The sequence below is a fragment of the Falco punctatus genome (assembly GCF_963210335.1).
Source record: "Falco punctatus genome assembly, chromosome: 1".
NCBI lineage: Eukaryota > Metazoa > Chordata > Aves > Falconiformes > Falconidae > Falco > Falco punctatus.
Genome location: NC_137580.1, coordinates 89,075,432 through 89,095,279, shown reverse-complemented (window position 1 = coordinate 89,095,279; position 19,848 = coordinate 89,075,432). Strand labels below are relative to the sequence as shown.

The 19,848-nt window shown below is 42.7% G+C and overlaps 1 protein-coding gene across 1 annotated transcript in view; it reads left to right on the top strand.

Moving 5' to 3' along the window:
* The first annotated feature begins 4,421 nt into the window (after positions 1-4,421).
* Positions 4,422-19,848, top strand: part of BCR (BCR activator of RhoGEF and GTPase) — a 105,092-nt gene continuing 89,665 nt past the window's right edge. The window contains exon 1 of the mRNA XM_080391642.1: positions 4,422-6,312. Within this exon, the coding sequence (XP_080247768.1) occupies positions 4,797-6,312 (1,516 nt within the window). The 5' untranslated portion in view covers positions 4,422-4,796. The remainder of the gene's footprint in view (positions 6,313-19,848) is intronic.

Here is a 19,848-nt window from a genome sequence, read left to right as displayed (position 1 = left end):
GCAATTGTGCTAATTCTGTTGGCAAAGACGCAAATGTAGCATTTGGTGGAAAGAATGAGTATGTGTGGGTATGCAAGGAGTTATTTGTCCAAATATGTAATATTTGGACCTTATGATGTTCTACGTATTTGTTCATCTCCCAAATCTGTGTCACAAGAATGACGAATATATGCTCCACTTGTACCACGTGCTGCACTGAGTGGGCAGCATAGCCACGGGCTTCGCGTTTACTGGGTCTGAATGAGTGGAAAAGATGTTTCACTCTGCTGCAGCAAATTATGTTGTCTAGGCTAGGTGCTGGGGTTCAGTGCAGATGTGTTAGTGTTTACAGCTGCAAAATGACTCAGCAACATGTTCTGCGGGGAAAACCAAACCAAACTGGGAATCCTGATCTCTTCTTATATTTGTTATCTCCTAAGTGTTTCTTTCATTGCTGAGCTCAATTACCGTACAAAATCACAGAGATGCAATCTCTTCAACAATGCAATCATGTCTGGAAAATCAGCTGGGATGGTTTGTTTTTTCTAGTGGTTCAGTGCATTGCTTGATGTCATTACTGGTTTGTATCTTCTGGAGCTCCAAAATCTTCACTTAATGCAATACTGTGTCAGTCATTGACTATCCCTTGACAGTGATCTGACTCCATCTAGTCAATGATGGATGCTTTAAGACTGTTTTTTTTTGGGGGGTTGGGGTTTGGTTTTGCTTTTTTTTATATTTATTATTTGGTTGGTTGGTTTTGGGGTGTGTTTTTTAGCCCCACTGAGGCTTTCCCTGCAAAGAACTCAGTATTAATAATTGGTCGTCTAAAATGAATCTTGGTTCATGTTGCAAATAATGAATTGCTTAGGAAAGCACAAAGGAAACTAGCTTTGGAAAAACAAATATAAATTTCCGAATTCTTGAATGTTTTTATCTGTTCTGTGTTTTATCTATGCATGTTAATCCATTCTATCAGCGACTTGATTGGCTTTAAAGAAGTGTTAATGTTGTGGAAAACAGTGTTGGAACAACTGTAGTGATTCTAACCATAGGTAGGCTAAACCACAATTTTTATACCAGTTGAAGTCCTCACAGTGATCATGGCAACATTTGCAGTGCCAGCTTCCTTCTGGAATTTGCAGCTGAGAAACTGGAGAAGTAAAATTTGGAGACAGTCTGAAGCAAAGTTAAAAAGCAATTGTAAAAATTTCCCAGAAGTACTAATGTTATGCTGTTTCTTGTCTTAATAAGTAGAAGCTAATGTGTTAATGAGTTCCTGTTTAAATAAGTATGCATATCTGTTTGAGCAAAACAACAGGTAATGGATCAAAAGCAATTTTAAAAAAGTCACCTGACAGGCAGTTCATTTCTTACTACAAAAGCCTTTCCTTTTAACTTGTAATGATGTTGTTTCTGCCTTTAGAGTGATTATTTGAGACTTGGGTTATTATTATTTATATTCTTGCAGGTCGCGTGATTCAGATCTTTCTGAATGCTGTTGGTTCCCAGCTCAGGCTTGTCTTGTGGGACAACTGGAGTCCATTCTTCATGGTTCACTCTGTCCCCCTGTGTTTTTTCAGGTTTTCATCAATAGTTAGAGGTTATTGTAGGGTGTACAATGTAACACACTGCAAGTGAATGCTATACACTCTATCACATCTGAGCATGCCAGTTAAAATGAAGTGTTTGGCAAGTTCAAGTTATAGCAGAATCTGCATTTGGTAGTGGAGATGCTTGACCAGTTCGTTGTATCTTTGGCCAGAAGGTTGTTCTCATAGCGAGAAATTGCCATTCTCTGAATTCTAAGGAGAGTTCCCATTTTGGGGGGTTCATAGCATGGTTTAGACTGGATGGGACCACTTGAGATTTACCAGCCTTCTCAAACTCGGTATACCAGAGTTTTGTGCTACAAAAATAGTGTCTTAGTTTCAGCCACAAATTAATCAGAAATCACGGTTTATTTTTCTTTAAAAAGGCTCAGCATATGTCCTACCGCTTTTTTTTTTCTTTTTTTGTTTTCCCCTTCCCCCCTTACAAAGCCTCCGAACCTGCCCGCTCCCGCCGAAGCCGCGGTTCCCGAGTGGGCGCTGAGGCGCTTTTCAAGCTGAGCCGAGAGTGTGTGCTGGCCCCGCCAGGGGGCGCTGCGCGGTCACGCCACGGCGGCGCGCTGGGCGGGCTCGCAGGGTTTAGCCTTCCCATCACAGGATTCTCGTTCTCAAATCACAGATAGGTGTCTGCCACCATAGCCTTCATGAAATTTTGTATCCTATTAAAACCATACTCCGCTGAACGCATAAAGCATCAGCAGAAATTCAGAGATCCCTTAAGTTCCCACTGGAATTTCTGATGTAGTTCCTCACTAGATGAAGAGGGTGCAGTTGTTGAATAGTATTATTCACGGGAAGCGTGCATACAGAGATCCCTCATCTGACCTATCAGAATTCTTCCTCCCTCCAGAAAGGGCACAAATGTCAGAAAAGTGAACCCTTTGTCAAACTCTAGACACAAAAAATCAGAACTGTGAAACTTGAGTTAAAAGTAACAGATGAATTCAGAACATATCCCTGTGATGTAATATACCTGTCATTATTATAACCATGCCAGTATAGTCTTAAACTTCCTATTAACTAGAAATACGTTGCATGTCAGAATTTTATTGTTCAAACTGGCACTAAGGCAAACAAATAGCCAACTGTATCAGTGGCAAAAAGCCAATTTATTTTATCTCTGTGAAAGACTGAGATTACTTGAAAGATTTATAGAGGTATTTATTAAACATATAGATTTTATTATGATTTCGATCATAATCTGTTTTCCATACAGGTCAGCCAATGCCTGTTACATGTTAAAAGATGAGGAAACAAGTGCAGGAAAAGAGGTTAAACCCAGGAAACAAAACCCAAGAGGAATGAACTATGTATAACTGAATACATGATTAGTCGTTTATTATATGTCTCAAAATACCCAAAAATATTTCATTTGGCATATAAAAAAGCAAGAAGTGAAAGAAATGTTTAATGGATTATGAAACACTACATATCTCAAAGGTAAGAGAGCTACTCCCCTGAACTTGTGCATTTTGTTTTTATGGGATTTTATTAGTTCTTGTTGGGGCTATATCCCACCTTCTTTTCTAGTAACGTGCCAGAAAAGATATACTCACCGCAGACATGAAAGGAACAGGTTTATAGGGAATATGAGGTGTATGTATCTCACTTTTTTCCTATCATCCAAGCAGGCACAATGGAAGTTCAGATGTATTTGTTACCACTTTTTCAGAGGTTGAATTAGCACATGGAAAGGATACAGGGCTTAAACAAGGTCACATACTGTGATTTCAGAAGGAGCAATACTCAGCAGCCAGACTTTAACATTTAAATCGTTTGCCACCCTTCACTCAGAGCTGGGGCGTGGGACTGTCAGTTATTGTGGCTAGGATAATATACAGGACAAAAGTGAGACTTATGCCTGAACAAAGCAGCCTTTAGTGTTGGTATCACCGTGATTTCAGAGAAGCAGTTGCCCATCTCAGAAATCCAGCTTTTCACTTACGGCAAGGAAGGGAGGACTGAGTGAATGACAAGCCTGCTGCTAAACAGCACTTATTAGTGGGGGAGAAACATGACCTTTGAAGGTGAGCTGCATCGGTGCCTGGGGGGAGAGCGTTGCTGTGAGAGAGTACAGAGCCGTGCTGGCGTTTATACATAACGTATGAGGGCGTGGATGCCCGGACGAGCATGGATACCTCCCTGTGCACACAGGGACGTGTGTACGACGCGTTCTTGCCCAAGCTTAGGTGTAGTCACGTCTGTCTGTGGTGCCGTCCAGGCCTGTGGCTGCAGGCGTGAGCAGACGCGAACGTACCGGGGTTGGTTTGCGGGGCTCGGCCTTTGTCCGTCCGACAGCCGGCCCCCAGCGCGCCGCGGGGCAGGGCGCCGGGGCAGGGCGCCGGGCCAGGCCTCCGCGGGCTCCGGCGGGCACGGCCGCCCGCCGCCAGCCCGGGCTGCCCCTTTAAGAGGCCCCAGCGCCGTGTCAATCGCTGCGCCGGGCTCCTTCCCTCTCCTCCCCTTCCGCAGCGCTGCGATTCGGGGCGCCGCCGCCAGAGCCGGGCCGCGCGATGGGCAGCCGCGGGCAGCCGCTGCCGCGCCGCCAGCCGCCGCGCCGAGGGGGCTCCCGCGGGGCCGCGGGGGGCTCGGGCACCGAGGGGTAGCGGCGGAGCTCGCCGCGGGACGCGCCGCCGCCTCGCTGCTCTGCGCGGAGGCTCCGGAGAGCGTGTGCGCCCGGAGGACAGCACAATAGCCGGGAGGAGGAGACAGGGAAAGGGGCAGGGGGAAAGGAGGAGAGAGAAAGAGAAAGCATAACACGGGGGCTGGCGAGGGGAGGACGGAGCGGAGGACTCCTGAGCGTGGCTGCGCTGAGGACCGTGCCCAGGACGGCGGCGGCTGGAGGTGGGTGGGTGGGGGGCGATATTTACTTTCCTTCCCCCGCCTCGAGCCTGCTCCTTTGTCCACCCACTTTGAAGTGCTCTGGGATCGCCGGGGTTGGGAGCATTGTTGTTCGCTAGCAAAGGATCAGTCATGCCGGGGAGAGAGTAGCGAGCGTACGGGGGGGGCCAGCAAAAGCTGGAGGAGAGGCTGCTCCCGAGGATTGCCGTTTGCCTCCCAGTTTCCCTGCATGGACCGTGAAAGAGACGCATTGAGTTGACCCTGCCGGAGCTGTTTCTGCTTCTACATGTGAGATCCGGTTGGTTTATTCTCTCCACCTATCTCTCTCCAGCCTCCTTCCCCTATTCTCCACTTACTTCTGTATGCAAAATGGTGGACCCTGTGGGGTTTGTGGAGGCTTGGAAAGCACAATTTGCAGACTCTGAGCCTCCTAAAATGGAGCTGAAATCTGTGGGAGACATTGAACAGGAGCTGGAGATGTGCAAAGCATCTATCCGGAGACTGGAGATGGAGGTCAACAAGGAGAGGTTCCGCATGATTTACCTGCAGACTCTTCTGGCAAAGGAGAAAAAAAGCTATGATAGACAGAGATGGGGTTTTAAACGTGTTTCTCAGTTGCCTGAAGGGGGTGCAGAGCAGCAGATCCAGGACCCGCATCATCAGCAGTCTGCTGACCAAGACGAATATGAAAAAAGCAAGTCACACCATGGGGAGGAAAAGTTCAAACCCAGAATACCCTCTCTGCGGAAACTGTCTACCCAGAGTGATGGGTCAGACCTGTCACCTTTGGACAGCCCCCATCATGGAGAGGGAGAGCAGGACAGGTGTAAGTACTATGGTGAAGAGAAACTGAAGAGAGTTGTAGAAGATATGGAGAATCGCTGTGATACAGATAGCTCTCCTTCAAAATACAGATCGGCTTCCACGCGCAGGCTAGTGGGATCTGCTGAGAAGGAGGGATCGTTTGAACCTGTTTCTAAGGAGAGAGGGAACAGCACCAGTGTGGCAGCCCTAAGGTCCAATTTTGAGAGGATTAAAAAGGTTAATTCACATTCTTCTGGAGATAACAAGGATGTTGTTGAAAAGCCCTTTTATGTAAACATGGAGTATCATCATGAGAAGGGTCTGGTAAAGGTCAACGATAAAGATGTTTCTGATAAAATAAGCTCCCTTGGTAGCCAAGCCATGCAAATGGAACGTAAAAAGTCTTTGCACTCCCTGCCTTCTAACATGGTACCCAGCTTCAGTGAGTTCCAGAGGCCTGCTTACAGGGGAAGGTCCTCGGAGAGCAGCTTTGGCTATGATGGAGAATATGAGGATGCTGAACTGAACCCTAGGTTTCTCAAAGATAATCTGATTAATGCAAATGGCAGCAACCGCTCACCTTGGCAGCCCATGGACTTTCAACCCTATCAGAGTATCTATGTTGGTGGAATGATGGGGGAAGGAGAAGGGAAAGGACCTATTCTGCGAAATCAGGGCACAACTGACCAGGAAAAACATCTCACATGGCCCAGGAGATCTTACTCCCCCAGGAGTTTTGAAGATATTGGAGGAGGATATACTCCCGATTGTAGCTCTAATGAGAACCTTACCTCCAGTGAGGAAGACTTCTCCTCAGGGCAGTCCAGCCATGTCTCCCCCAGCCCCACCACTTACCGCATGTATCGGGATAAGAGCCGTTCTCCTTCCCAGAACTCTCAGCAGTCCTTTGACAGTAGCAGTCCACCAACCCCCCAGTCTCAAAAACGGCACAGGCAGCAGCAGGTCATTGTGTCTGAGGCTACTATTGTGGGTGTACGAAAAACAGGACAGATCTGGCCAAGTGATGGAGATTTGCCTTCTGGGAGATGTCATCAGGACAGCTGCTTCCATGGGGATACAGGTGTGTACCAGCTTTTTGTGTAGTCTTTTAAATGTACGGAGCAGGAAATGGCATTGTGGACATGAATGGGAGAGGTTTTCCAAGTGACCCTGGGTGAATCGCTCAAAAGGGGCAACTGTTTCGTGTGGGAAGTCTGCGTTTATTTTGTAGTTGTCCTATTTTAGGAAGGTCCTGCTGAAGTATACATAAGACTGCATGTTAGGAATACAGATTGGTTTCCCAGAAGGGTTGATTCAGGCTTCTCTCGAGAGGCTTAGTGGAGTCCCATATTAATCAGTTCTTAAAGTTTCAATGTGAACACCTAGGTAAAAAAGGGTCAGAACTGTTCAGTATTCACCACCAGTTCATTCCCTCGCTTGTATTCTTGCATTGAGTAGTTACACTCTACCTCAAAGGTAGTAGGTGCCAACATGCCACAACCTGAGGGTTTTGCTGGAGCTTTACCAATAATGATGCTGCTCCCACAATCTTGTTTTTTCCTGTCTGTATTAATTGGAGTACTAGTTTCTCGTTCTGTCTCGTGTCATCCTTCAGTTAGAGCTGATTGGAGGTGATGATTGTGTAACCCTGTTCTTGAAGTTTTCTGCTATCACTGAGTGAAGGAAGAACTTGGAATATCAGGCAGCCCTGAGGGAAAGCTGTTAATTTAATTTCAGAGTCAGAATTTTTCTTTGGGGAAAAATGGGCAATGTTTGAACCTGTTCTTATGTAAGCCATTCAGGCATGTAGGTGTGACTGTGGAATCACAGTGGATTTATAGTTGGTGGAAGGAGCAAACAGTGAACTATGTTGTTTTAGATAAATAAGATTCAGATGTCCACATACATTCAATAATCTATCAAGGCATAGCACATAATGTAAATACTATTTTGTGCTAACAACATCAGTAGTTTCCCATGCAGTGAAGGGGAAAAAAATCCAGGAATGAAAAAAAACCCAGTGTGATTGATAGACTTCTATCGTTCTAAATGTGTGCATTACCTTGTGGGTCTTCTTTGTCTCTCTGAATCTGTCACTTCAATAAGGAGTTAACATGTTATTTGTCAATGTGACTGAATTCCTCAAGTAGTAGATAAATTGAGAGGCCTATCAGAGATGATGTCATTTTCTCAGGTTGTGTGAGTTCTTTGCTCAGAGGAACTTTGCTGATGCCTGATTTTACTTTCCCTGCTGATTGTTTTTTGCCAGCAATACTTCTGGGAGCAACAAGGAAGGGAGAGCTCTCCGCTGCCCCCCTCCCCCCCCCCATCCTTACATCCCCTTGTAGGATGTAGGAAGGCTGTACCGTTGTAATGGATGTGCTTTGTACATGAAACCTCAGTGCCCTGTCCTGACAGTGACTTCTTCCATACCAGATTGTATATACATACTTGTTTTCTATCTGAGACTACTGCATTCTTGTTTGGTTTTATGGATATGTTTGTATCTTACGGGTAGTACTTGCAACACAGGGGAGAGGCTGGATCTTGTGCTGGTTTAAACTGAGCTGCAACCATCTGTCTCTGCTCTTGTTTACTGACACTCTTTAGATGACTGGGAAGCCTCCTGGCAGTTGCAATTTTTGCAGAAGGAAACAAAGGGGCAAAAATAACAAAGGTTGATAAAGCTTGAGGATAAATTCAGATTTCAGAAAGGCAATCAATATTTTTTTTAAAAAATAATGTAAATTTAAAAAAAAAAAAATTTTTTTTTTTTTTTTAAAAAGGCCTGCTGAAAATTCAGAACAGTTACAATTTGTGGTTGCACTGGAAAGCTTTGTGTCTTGTTCCTAAAGATGACCACACAATCGCAAGCAAGGACAGAATGTAACTGATCCACCTTCTGCTTTCCTCGGCATAGGGGGTAACATGGCAAGCTTAGCAGGAACCTTCACCAGATGGCTAATCATTACTGTCTTGCACATTAGCTGGTGGCAACTTTTTACTTAACCAAAAAGGCTTATGCCTTCAGGAGGACTGTGTTTCTGATTAATTCCTGCTGAGCATCATTTCATATGAATTTTCTTTCTTTCCTGATAAGGAAGAATTTTGATCTGAAACCAATTGGCAGAATCTCTGTTTCATAAAACAAACAAAAGACATGAGAGATCACAGTGTGATTAGCCGGCTGGCTACTGTTCCCAACTAGCATACTCTGATGCGGACTGCTCTCCCTCACCACGTGATGCAAAAGCAGTTCACAGATCCAGACAGCTTTTCCTGCACCTGTGGTTCAGTCACTAGTTCTGCCAGGCTTCCCTTAAGTTTTGTTTGAACAGAGTGCAAGTTTGAATCACAGCAGGCTCTGGCCAGCCATAATGTTAATTAACATCGAGTGGGATTTGTTGAATAGTATTTGGTTTCTTTGTGCATTCAGATTTTTGTATGCTTGCTGGCTTTGCTTTTCATGGCTCTGGCCATAGTAATGCTGAATGTGGTGTGGGCAGGTGCGGTGTGAACTTTCTGTCTGTATCTGCTGTCCCAGTGCATCTTAAGTTTGGCCAGTGGACATGTGCTGTTTTGCCCAAGTTCTTTCCTGAGTTCACAGTTGAATGACACTTTCCTACTTTTGTATTACAAAAAAGGACAAGAAGGAGGTCATCTAATTCCCAAGTGAATGGAATCCAAGCCAAAATTTTAATCTGGGCTCTTGGAGATGGGTTATCAAAAACCTTAAATCAGACCAAAGTAGTAGGCTTTCAGTTTTTTTCAAGGAGCAGAATGAGAGCTTCAGGGTTGAGATTTGGTAATAACTGTACTTTTTATTAAATGTACTTAATGGAGCCCAGGCAAAGATACTCATGTTAGAATTAATTATGTATCACTAATTTCCTGTAGTGGGAATAGAAAAAAATCACATCTTAACTCTGTTAAGCTTGAATATTTTTACTATGATTGTGGAGGAAGAACAAGATCTTTTAAAATTCTGTCTACTGTTAAACATTGGTTGCAGACACAGACACAAGAGAAGCCACCCGTTGTGCATTTCTGCTTATAATCAAAGGGAGAGTTGCATAGTGCCATTATGCAGTGACGAGGCCTTGCAATGGCCTCAGTTGGGTCAGTTTTTAAACTAGTAACAGTTTGTTAATTGAGGAGCACATTGGAGTTGTTGCTTGGCTTTATAGCTTGCTTCATAAAAGCAGTGCATGCTGTGTGATAGCTCTGTATGTGAAATGATTTTATCTATCTGCATAACAACATGGAAACTTTATCTGGAATCCATGTATAAATATTTACCTGCAAAGCTGCTTCCTTTAAAGGTGCCCCAGTAGTGACTTCTGTTCAATTGAGAGGACTTGATAGCACTTTTCAGAGTTCTGCCAGGTTTGCGCTCTCAAAAGCTACCAACAACCATAGTGCTCAATATAAGGTCAGTTTGAGGGTATGTGTAATCTAATTCCATTGGAGTAAAGTTTCACTTATTTTATCCTGTACTAAGTGTGGGAGTGCTGAACATCCCTTCCTGAAATGCATGGAGCATTCTCTGTATTTCTAGTGAGTTTGATGTAGACAGAGGAAAGAGTGCTGGAATGTATCTATGCATGTGAACCGCAAGACTCAAAATTCCTGTTACCTCAGCTGGGCAGAATGCCATTTTAAAGTGCATACTTGCTTGGAGCTGTAGATTCTTCAGGTTTTGTGTTCCTTAAATGCCTGACCAGGTAGGCAAGTATCTGAATGTCGTGCTTATAGGGTAATCCTTGACACTACTTAATTCTAAAGCTCCAAGAAAGCACGCGGTACGTCAGCACGGAAGGACGTTGTTCTGTACCAGTTTCTGCAAGGGTCTGTTCCCGAGTTACTTACATGTTCTGAGAACTTGGACAAGTTTCCTAATTCTGCAGTTCTTCCACCCACTATTGTATTGTGTGGATTTCACAAGATGTAGTTTGAAAAGTGCTTTGCAATGTTCTAGCAATACAAAGACAACTCATGAGGGAACATGCCAGTGCTGTTGCTGCTGTTCAGAAACACAACTTTCCTTTGAGCAATGGAGGCAGACCAGTTCACTGTGCAGTGATTCTTCCTGCTGAGGATCTGAAATGTAGGAACTGAGTGCAGCTCACTTGTTAATTTTAAGGACTGCTGGCCACAGGTCCTTCTGTCAGTCTGTGACTTACGTTGGGTCAAGAATGAGTTTTAAATTCACTCTGACACTTGTTTGGTTCATTTTGTTATTACTTTTTACACGTTTTAATCCTTTGCTGTGATGATCAGTGGATTTCCTGGGAGCGCTGATGAAAAGATGCTGTTCAAAAGCTGCCCTCTGCCATTTGCTTTCCAGTGATTTAGTGGCTTTTGAGATTATCAAGCTGCTTGTGCTACCATTCCCTTCTTAGTTTTGGGGAGTGAAGAGCTCCTTCTTTTCCCCTGACAGATTTCTCTTTCCCTTTTGCTGAATTTAGTGGAATCTATGGAACTTCTGCTTTATGTCCCCAAGTAACTACAGTGGACTCTGCAGTCCAGTTTGGTTTTGTTCCTCCTTCTACAAACACTTGCTAACCTTTACCTCAGGCTTACCATTAGTAATGGCATGCAGATAGATTTTATTTTTTGCTTTTCTTAGGTTCACCTTAGATCATGGAGTTTCTCCCACCCCAGTGTTCAGGTGGTTCTGCAGTTGCAAAGCACCTGCCTTTGACATGAAAGAGTAAACCAACCTGGGCAGTAGTTGTCTGAAACCAGAGTTTTGCAGAGGTGTGAGCAAAGGTAGTAAAATGAGTTCAGTGGAATGGTGAGTAGACATCCTGACTTGGGAGAGGGGAAAAATAAGGTTTAATTAGAAAATTTGCTAAACCTTTAAGTACAGGTTAGGAAATGCTGATTTGAATACGGGGCAGTACACTATAGCTAATGATATTGACTTGAAGTGTTAGGGGAGGGGAGGGTGATTTGTAATCCAAGGTTGCCTTCGCAGGCTATCTGGAAGATGGGCCAGCAAAGCAGACAAAAGCCTGCAAAGGTTTGGGCCCCAGTAATATCCTGGAGGCAGGTCTCTATCTTCCAGTTCTAGCATGTTCAGCAGCTCAGTCTCTAATGCCCTCCCTCTCTCCCCAACCTCTTAGGGATAAACAGTTATCATGTAGAGGCAAGTGGGACCTCTATTTCAGCTTCAAGGAATTTTGGAGGTCAGTCCATAAAGGTTAATGAGGTGAGACTTGGCAAGCTGTTTGAGGGGAATTGCTCCATTTCAATTACCATAGGGAAGCACATTGCTGTTCATGGAAATCAGACTGTTGATTGGAGGCACAGCTTATCTGGAGCTTGCTTTCCCCCAGAGAAACCAAGACTAGCAATTTTTTTTTCCCCGGACTGTCTCCTCTTTGATTTGTTCTGCCCAGTCAGATAAGCATGGAAAGAATAATAAGGACCTGATTCTGTTCTTTCGCTGGTGAAATATCATTGACTTTAGTAATCTCTTGCTGGCACACGTAGGAAAAGAAATGCTGTTCTGGTACAGGTTTAATGGCAGCTTTGCTTTGCAGTCTACCCCTCTATCTGCACGTGACAACAGAAAAGGTGGCATGGATTAGTCTGGGTGAACTGCATGTGACTGAAGTACTTCCAAAACAACAATTTGAGCAAAGCAGGTTTTGGCCAGCTCACTGATAACAAAGTGGATTGCTTTCCTGATCATATCTTTCTGGATACTTCAGAGTGAGATTTAACCTGGGCAGAAGCTCCAAAAGAGGATGGGGGTGTTTTTATATGTTATTTTTAAAAGAAGGAAGGTTGTGGTGGATTTATTCTCCCCTAGAAAATAATTCCTCCACAAAATACAAAAAGCAACCCAGAAGCAACAAAGAAAGAAAGCAAATACGTGGGATGTGAAAGTAACCATAAACTGTAAGTAAATCCTTGAATGTTGGTGTGTCTTACTGCTGAGGCAGTTTTACGAATCCATAACTTCTCTAAACTTGTTCTGTCCTGTGTAGGACCAGTGTGGCGTATTTCTGTCACAAAATCTGGTTGCAGTTTGCAAATCTTCCTATTACTAAAATAACAAAAGGATATCTTGCTTTTGTCTTCTTCCAGCTGCCAAAACGCTGTCTCTCAGACCCTTTCTTAACCAGGTTATGGCTGATGTAGTAATCAGATTATTGCAAATGTAATTGGAATCTCTGTTTCAGAGAAAGCTCTGCCCAAATGCGGCAGCTGGAGCTGAGTTAGTTGCTCATGGCTACATGAATACATGAGAAGTATGTGTGTGAGAGTCCACGATGATTGCCCTGTAGGAAGAGTGAATTAAAGTTCAGTCTGTTGGTTTATACTACTGGATTGCACCTGTTAGTATTGCAGGCCCTTTGCCTAGTTGTTATTTTGTTATTTGCGCTAATTTGTTATTTCACCAATCTTTGTTGCTTCTGGGTTGCTTTTTGTATTTTGTGGAGGGAGGAATTATTTTCTAGGGGAGAATAAATCCACCACAACCTTCCTTCTTTTAAAAATAACATATAAAAACACCCCCATCCTCTTTTGGAGCTTCTGGCCAGGTTAAATCTCACTCTGAAGTATCCAGAAGCCCCAATTACTTGTAGATTGGTTTGTCACAACAGCCTAGTAACAAATGTAGTGGGCTGCTCTGAAACCTAAGAAGCCAGCTTTTGCAGTAGTTACTTAACAGTGAGAAATTTGTGTATTTGGACTGGGCACCTCTGTTTGTTACCTGTCCTTGATATGTGGAGAAGTGCACTGTACAGCCTTGGCTCACTATGTCCGTTTCCTACTTCTTAAGAACTTTAAAATATTCTATGCTCAACAGTGAAATGCAGCTACTTCTCTAATGGGATATGTGTCAGCTATTATGTTATCAGAAATTATATACTCCCATGGCTACAAAGCTAGGTAAGGAGTGCCCATTTTGAACACATGGTACGGGTGAGGCTGGAGCAGGCTCTAGTTGGTAGGATAGTTGTAAAAGAAAAACACAAACCGACAAAAAAAAATATCAACCCCCCCACACACAAAAAGCCAAAAAACTCAACAAAACCCTCAGTTACCTATAGTCACATCTGTATGTTCTTTTAAAATGGGCCAGCAGCTTCCTGGCATGATCTGTTCTGAAGAAAAATACCTCATTCCCTGGAGCACTGGGCTTGAAATGTGTCTGAGCTGCTAAAAAGTAAATGTGATTGGTCTGTTGTCACCAGGGAGGTGTAACATACAAAAACAGAGAGCTCTATCTGCTGCAGTCTACAATTACGTAGCACGGTATGATCTTGCCCAGGAAGATAGTAATGGCCTGTCAGCCTGGCTGGGCTCAGGGCTTCCCAAAAGAGATTAGATTATGGTGCTTAGTATGAGCCAAGGCAGAAAAGCCTGTTTCTGTGGCTGTTAGAATCCAACTGCTTCAGTTCGTAGCAATCTTCAGTTTTCCTTTCTGCTAGCCTGTTATCTGTTTTTTTTTGTTGTGGGTTTTTTTTTTTTCCTTTTATAATGGTCAGCACTGACATTACAACATGAAGTTTCAGAAAATAATATGCTGAGAAAGGGAGTTGATCACTGTTGGAAGACATCTGTATGTTTCCCCCGTCCTTGCCCTTCATGTCTTCCACAGACTGTCCCCTTTGTGTTCTAGGTTGAATGTTTGAGCGTGGGAGTTCCCTTACCTTCCCTGGGTATCTTGTATACTTTTGCTTTACATTCTCCTGTGGTGGTCATTGGACTCTGTTGGGTCTGATAGGGATGAAATCACTGTAATTGTTCAAAGAACACACATTAATGCCTCACTCTGGCAATATTCTATCATTGTCTTTGCGAAAATCATGGTATTTGGATGAATGTATCTGTCTTGCTAATTGTACTAATTACTTGAATTTGTGGATTAGCAAGGAGAGAACATCCTGTTGTAAACTTACATTGCAGTTCTCCTGTCTAAGCCTGATTGTGGTTGATACCAAGCCCAGTGCTTAGCTGTGATTAAAGTTGCCTTGCATAGCTGGTGTGCAGCCTGCACCCCTTCAGTGACTGCAGTGAAGAGCAGCACATCTTACTGTCTGTTCCTTGTTTTACTTTTCTTGTTTTTCTTTAAGAAAAACCTTATGAGTGAAATCTGAATTGCAAAGAGGAAAAAAAATCTGACAAGCTGTAGTCTTGATTACATTCTTCAGCCTTTGGATATAAACCACTTCTCTAGTCTTAATATTGATCATCCATAGCTCCTGATATGGGGTAGATGGATATCAGGAAGAGAGTGCTTTAGCTGAGTCTAGAGTATTTCCTCAAAGGTGCTCTTGGCTTCCTAACTTGCTGGAACAAGTATCTCTCAGCTTGCATAAGCATGCTCCTCAAAGGCCTTGAAGAGCTGCTCCTAACTAGGACAGAGGACTAGTACACTAAACACAAGCAGTGCATTGGGGCTAGCAGTTACCTGAACAATAGTTTGAGTGAATCTTTTATTCAGCCTTTTCTCCACTAGCTTCTTCCCTAAGGAATTTACCCATCGGAATGAAGTATGCTGCGAATCATGTAACTAGTTTGTGTGCTCCATGGTCTGCTGTTGACCTCTTTTGTAGGAGACCTGTGATTGTAATGAGACCAAAAGGCAGATGTTGCTAACAGAACTGCATGATGAGCAGGTACTTGATCAGATGGAGGGGTCTGGTGTGTGAGAAAGGGGACAATGTGTTTAGTCCTTAAGTATTTCCAGAAGGACCAGTGTCTGCTCACCTCAACAGAGAGCCTGGGAGCAACTTGCTGTCTTACAGCACAAGGCAGACCTGACTGGTCCCCATGCTCTCTTCTGATGATAGGGATCTAGAAAATTCCCTGGTTTTCCTTTGGTATTTCAGGTGGAGTGTTGAGCTACAGGCCTGGCTGTCTTCTTGAATTGATCTATACTGAGTGACAGTAATGAGAGGCTGATTGCAATTTTGAGATTGTTTACATGGTCTGATGCTCTTGTCGTTCAGATGTGGGCTAGATTCTGCTTCAGTGAGTGCAGGAGCTCTCATATCTTATGAATTTATATGAGGGCATATTGAAGAAAATTGTTTTCCACTTTCCTGTATTCATAAGTTATGTTTGAACACATAGCCCCTAGAATGCAGCAGACCTGTCATTGCAGGCATTTAGTCTTTGGAGAGGCACTTCCTCAATTTGATTTGCTAAATTTCTTGAAGGTCCTCCTAAGCACAGCTGAGTAGTTACACAAACCCATAAGCCTTTTGCTTTGCAGTTGTTGAGAAACCACACTGCTTTGTATAGAAATATTTGCATAGGATTTATGCATCATTCTGGCCTCTTCTAATCCAAATTGATTTTGCAGTTTCTGTGTGCCCTGAGTGAACTAAGTTTATATTGGTAAACTGATGGTCAAAGTAAGCTAAGGATTTGGAGCTACTGGAGTACTGGTTACCATGAAACCGTACCAGAAACTTCAGGTTGATGCTGATCCCTCTCTACTTCAGTATCGGGGAAGAGAAGATAATCTAGCTTCTCCAGTGGTAGCACTTATCTGTCTTGAAGGAGTTCGAAGTGGGCAGCACCCTGGAATAGAGCTGTAGCATCTGTAAGTCTTGGGAAGAGACAATATAAAGGTGGGGGGACACGTATCCCAGAAAGATGTAGGAGACAGAAGGTCCTGTTGCAGCCTCCACCTCAGTGAGGGGTGCATCTCAGCTGATCTCATCTCATCAACAGTTTTAGTAGATGATAGTATCATGATATTCCTTTCGGTACCCCCCACCATCAGCTTGAGAGTTCTATGACAATGTCTGCAATTTGACATTGAACACAAACAGGAGTATAAAGATATAATCAATGTTTCTTGCCACTGAAAAATTCTGCATTGTACTGAAAAGTTCCTCCAGGGAGGTAAATAGGTGAGATAATGCTGACCCCAGCAGAAGGGCAAATCTAGCACTGCCTAAGGTAAATAGAGGACTGGCTGTGCTTAGAAGCAGCAGGTGTCTGTACCAGTGCTGTGGATGGCAGGCAGGTATTGGTGCACCAAACTCAGCTTCAAAGGGAGCCTCTTGAGTACAGCACACCCAGGGGTGTGGGGCACTGAAGGCCATCTCCAGTAAAATACACCAGGTAAGGTGGTAGGGCTTAGCATGCAGTTACAGAGCTGAAGCCAACTTGCCATTACCAACTCCTGTACTGCTAAAGGGATCAGGGTTCTCATCAGGAAAAAATACTAGCCAAATAGAAAACAGGTAGAGCTTGGAATAAGTAGCAAGGAAGGTGTGAGAGAGCTTAATGATTTTTGATTTTTTTTTCTTGGATTATTGGGGGTTTTTTATTTAACAGATGGATGCACCAATGGTTACTCTTGAAAACTGTAACGATATCTCAGGAAAGACTTGAACCAGGACTTGCTGATATTAGGGGATTTCTAGTGACTGTTTTGCTGTGACTGGAGCTCCACAGCACTAGCTCTGTGTTTCTATACAACTACCTGAACCAGAATTTCCCAAGGTATCTTGATTTTGAAGTGTGGGCTGATCTCTGACTTTGAAAGAGCTGATAGGGTTTTCACAGGCCTAGGTTATAAATGTTTGAAAACTAACATACATGCAGCTTATGCTGTCCAGTTTCAGTAGCGATACTGCAGATGTGGTTGAGAGCTGTCTGTGAGCTGTACTGGACAGGCAGTTCAAAAACTTTATTCAGTTTTAAAGTTTCTCTTAGTTTATGGAGGACTCTTAGCTGTCCATATGCATCTGCCATGCCTCCTGGATGGGTGCTATGGAGACACTAATACAATCTGGGAAACATTTTTACTTTATTTAATAATTCTTTTAGCGCCACTCTGCCTCTGCCGTCATAAGAGGGCAAAAAGGCAAGAGAAAGTGATAAAATAGTGTTTACATAAAAACGTCAGATATACTTTTTTCAGTTTGTTCAGTCCTCTGAAGACTCTTAACAAAATGAATTTTGGTTAGGTAGGGTTTTTTAGTATGCATGGAGAGAAAATATGTTATTGTGTTTGTAGAATATCTGAGACAACAGAAGATGCCTTCCTTTCAGCTGAGCAATTGTCCACAGCAAACTTGAGATCTGTTACACTATGGTGGGATCTTAGATATTTGAATGTGACTGACCTGTCATGTTTGTGTTCAGCAAACATGCCCTAGCCCTGACCTTGACTACCCCAAATTTATTCAGGCTTGAGCACTGACCTATACATAATTTGTTGTGATCTTATCGTCTGGTCAAACTAAAATACATACTAATGTGATCTAAGCTCTGCTTTGTTTTGTACTCGATATGTAAATACAATTTATACAGCAGATAAAGGGTTATGCATCTTTTCACAGTTAGTGCCTGTCCTTCGCTTCAGTACTTCTATGAAATCTCAGTATCTCCACTTAAAGCAAGTTATGTAAATGCATTCCGAATATGTGTCTGTCCAAGAAAAATCTGAAGAGGAAGAATTCTTGAACTTAAAACTTGTATTCTGTAAGTAGGTGTTTCAGACTGGTTTCAATGTGTACAAATATGTACTGATGCCAAGATGCAAGCACCCTTACAAAAGTTCCACCTAAGCTTTGTAACAAGCTTTTTCTTGTAATTAAATCAACAGCGGGTTAAGGAAACATTCTTATACTAAAACTGTTTTTCCCATTAATGGGCACTTGCCATGTCGGGCTGATATTTTTGCAAATAGGCTTGATAATTGCTTGTTTTGTGGTTGTGGGTTTTTTCCTTTCTAAGGAAACCAGTCGTTTGCAAGGTGGTTTTTGGGTTTTTTTTTTTTTTTTTTTGGAAACACATTTAAAGAATGAAAAGTGTACTTTAAAAGAAAAACAGCCTTGGGTTTATAACAAGCTTTTATCTTACACAGTGATTTCCATAAATAAATTTCCAAGTGTTTTAACGAGGACGTATGCAGCTCAGTCGTTTGACATGCTGAAGCTTAGGCTTCTAGCTGAATTTTGGTGAGCGCTAGTGTCTTGGAATCCAGTTTGGTGCGTTTCTCCTGGATGACACTTCTTTTCGCTGGAAAATGGATTAACTTCCTCTATATGTACATGTTTAGAAATGACTTTATATCCATATATAACTTTTGAAGGAAAATACTGTAGAAGGAAAAAAACCCCAACACCCCACGATAAAAAAAACCCTCAATTCTGGTGTTGGAGGCTTGCCCTTTTACTGATTTCTACAATTCCTATACTTTCTTCCACTGCTATTTTCTTGCTTCTTAATTTTATGTTCCTGTTAACTCATTCAGTTTCCCCTCTAAAGAATTAAGATCAAAATCAAAATTTGCCTCCCTGGGCTATGATTGGTTCTACTTATGTCTTGATTTCTGGTTTTTCTGCTTTTTCCTTTTTTCTTTTTTTTTAATTTTTATTTGCTTAAAATTTGAAGCAAGGGCTGTCTGGTCTTACAACATATATTTGTATATATGTCTTGCAGTATTTTCATATTATGCCCCTTGAAGCTAAATCTTGATTTAAGTTGTCTTTGGTGATTATGCTTCATGCTGTGGCATGCTGCCCTGTCAGTTGTGCCAACAACTGTTCGTTTGTAGGTTCATGCTGAGAACTGGATCGGGGAATTTATCTGTGGATTTTTTTTGTGTGTGTTTTTTTTGTTTTGTTTTGGTTTTTTTCCAAGCCAAAACCCAACAAAAATCACAAAGCTCTCCAAACCAAAACACAACCCCCCTCTAACCATGGATCTCATCCATCTTCCCCACAAATGTTTGTGTTGGAGCAGCAGCTGATTGGTTGGTGCTGGAGAGGAGAGAGTATAATGCCACGAAAGACAATGTATGCTTAAACCCCCAGTCTGTTGGGACTCTGAGGTTGTTAATTCAAATAACAATGGGAACGTTAATGCTGAGAAGTCATGTTTAACTTCAGCAATTTCAGTTCTGATTAGCCAGCTGCTTTGGGATTTCAGGAAGAGGTTTGGGGTATCTTTTGAGCAGAGCACCTCTTCCTTAGTCAGATGCTTTGTTTCTGCTGGGGAGGAGGGGGCAGAGAAAAGGCAGCCTAAGGCTTGCTGATGTTTGAAACACTGTTTTGTAGAATAAATCGAAGCAGAATGCTAGGACTGGAAATGGGGGAAAAGATACATTGACAGTTGCTATTGTTTGCAAGGCAGACCAGATGATATCCTAGTCCATGTGACTGACGTCCTTTCCAGTTGACTATGTAAGTACTTCACATTTTTAATTATTACATCAGCAAGTACAGACTGTTTATGGCCAGGAGAAAATGGAAGAAGAAGATACAATTATTCCTTTTTACTAAGATTATTAAAATTGTCTAGCATCTGCTGAAACATTGTTCGGGTCATAAATTATCTGGAAGGAGGGCTATATGAATGTCGGGTCAATATAGCTTTTAGAGGAGACTGGATCACCTGAAGTAACTTGCATTTGGTTTCTAAAGAGCGTGTGTGTGAGAGTGTTCATGGGCTAAGATTTCATATTATTTTTTAATGATGTAATTACTGTAACGAGACATCCGGAATATTACATTTTACAACTACATAGTGTGTGAATGCTTTCCCTTGAAGAGTGCTTTTGCAGAAGAGGAGTCTTAGAGGTTATTGTTAGGCCTTCTCATGCTTGTTTGCTTTGAACTATAACTAT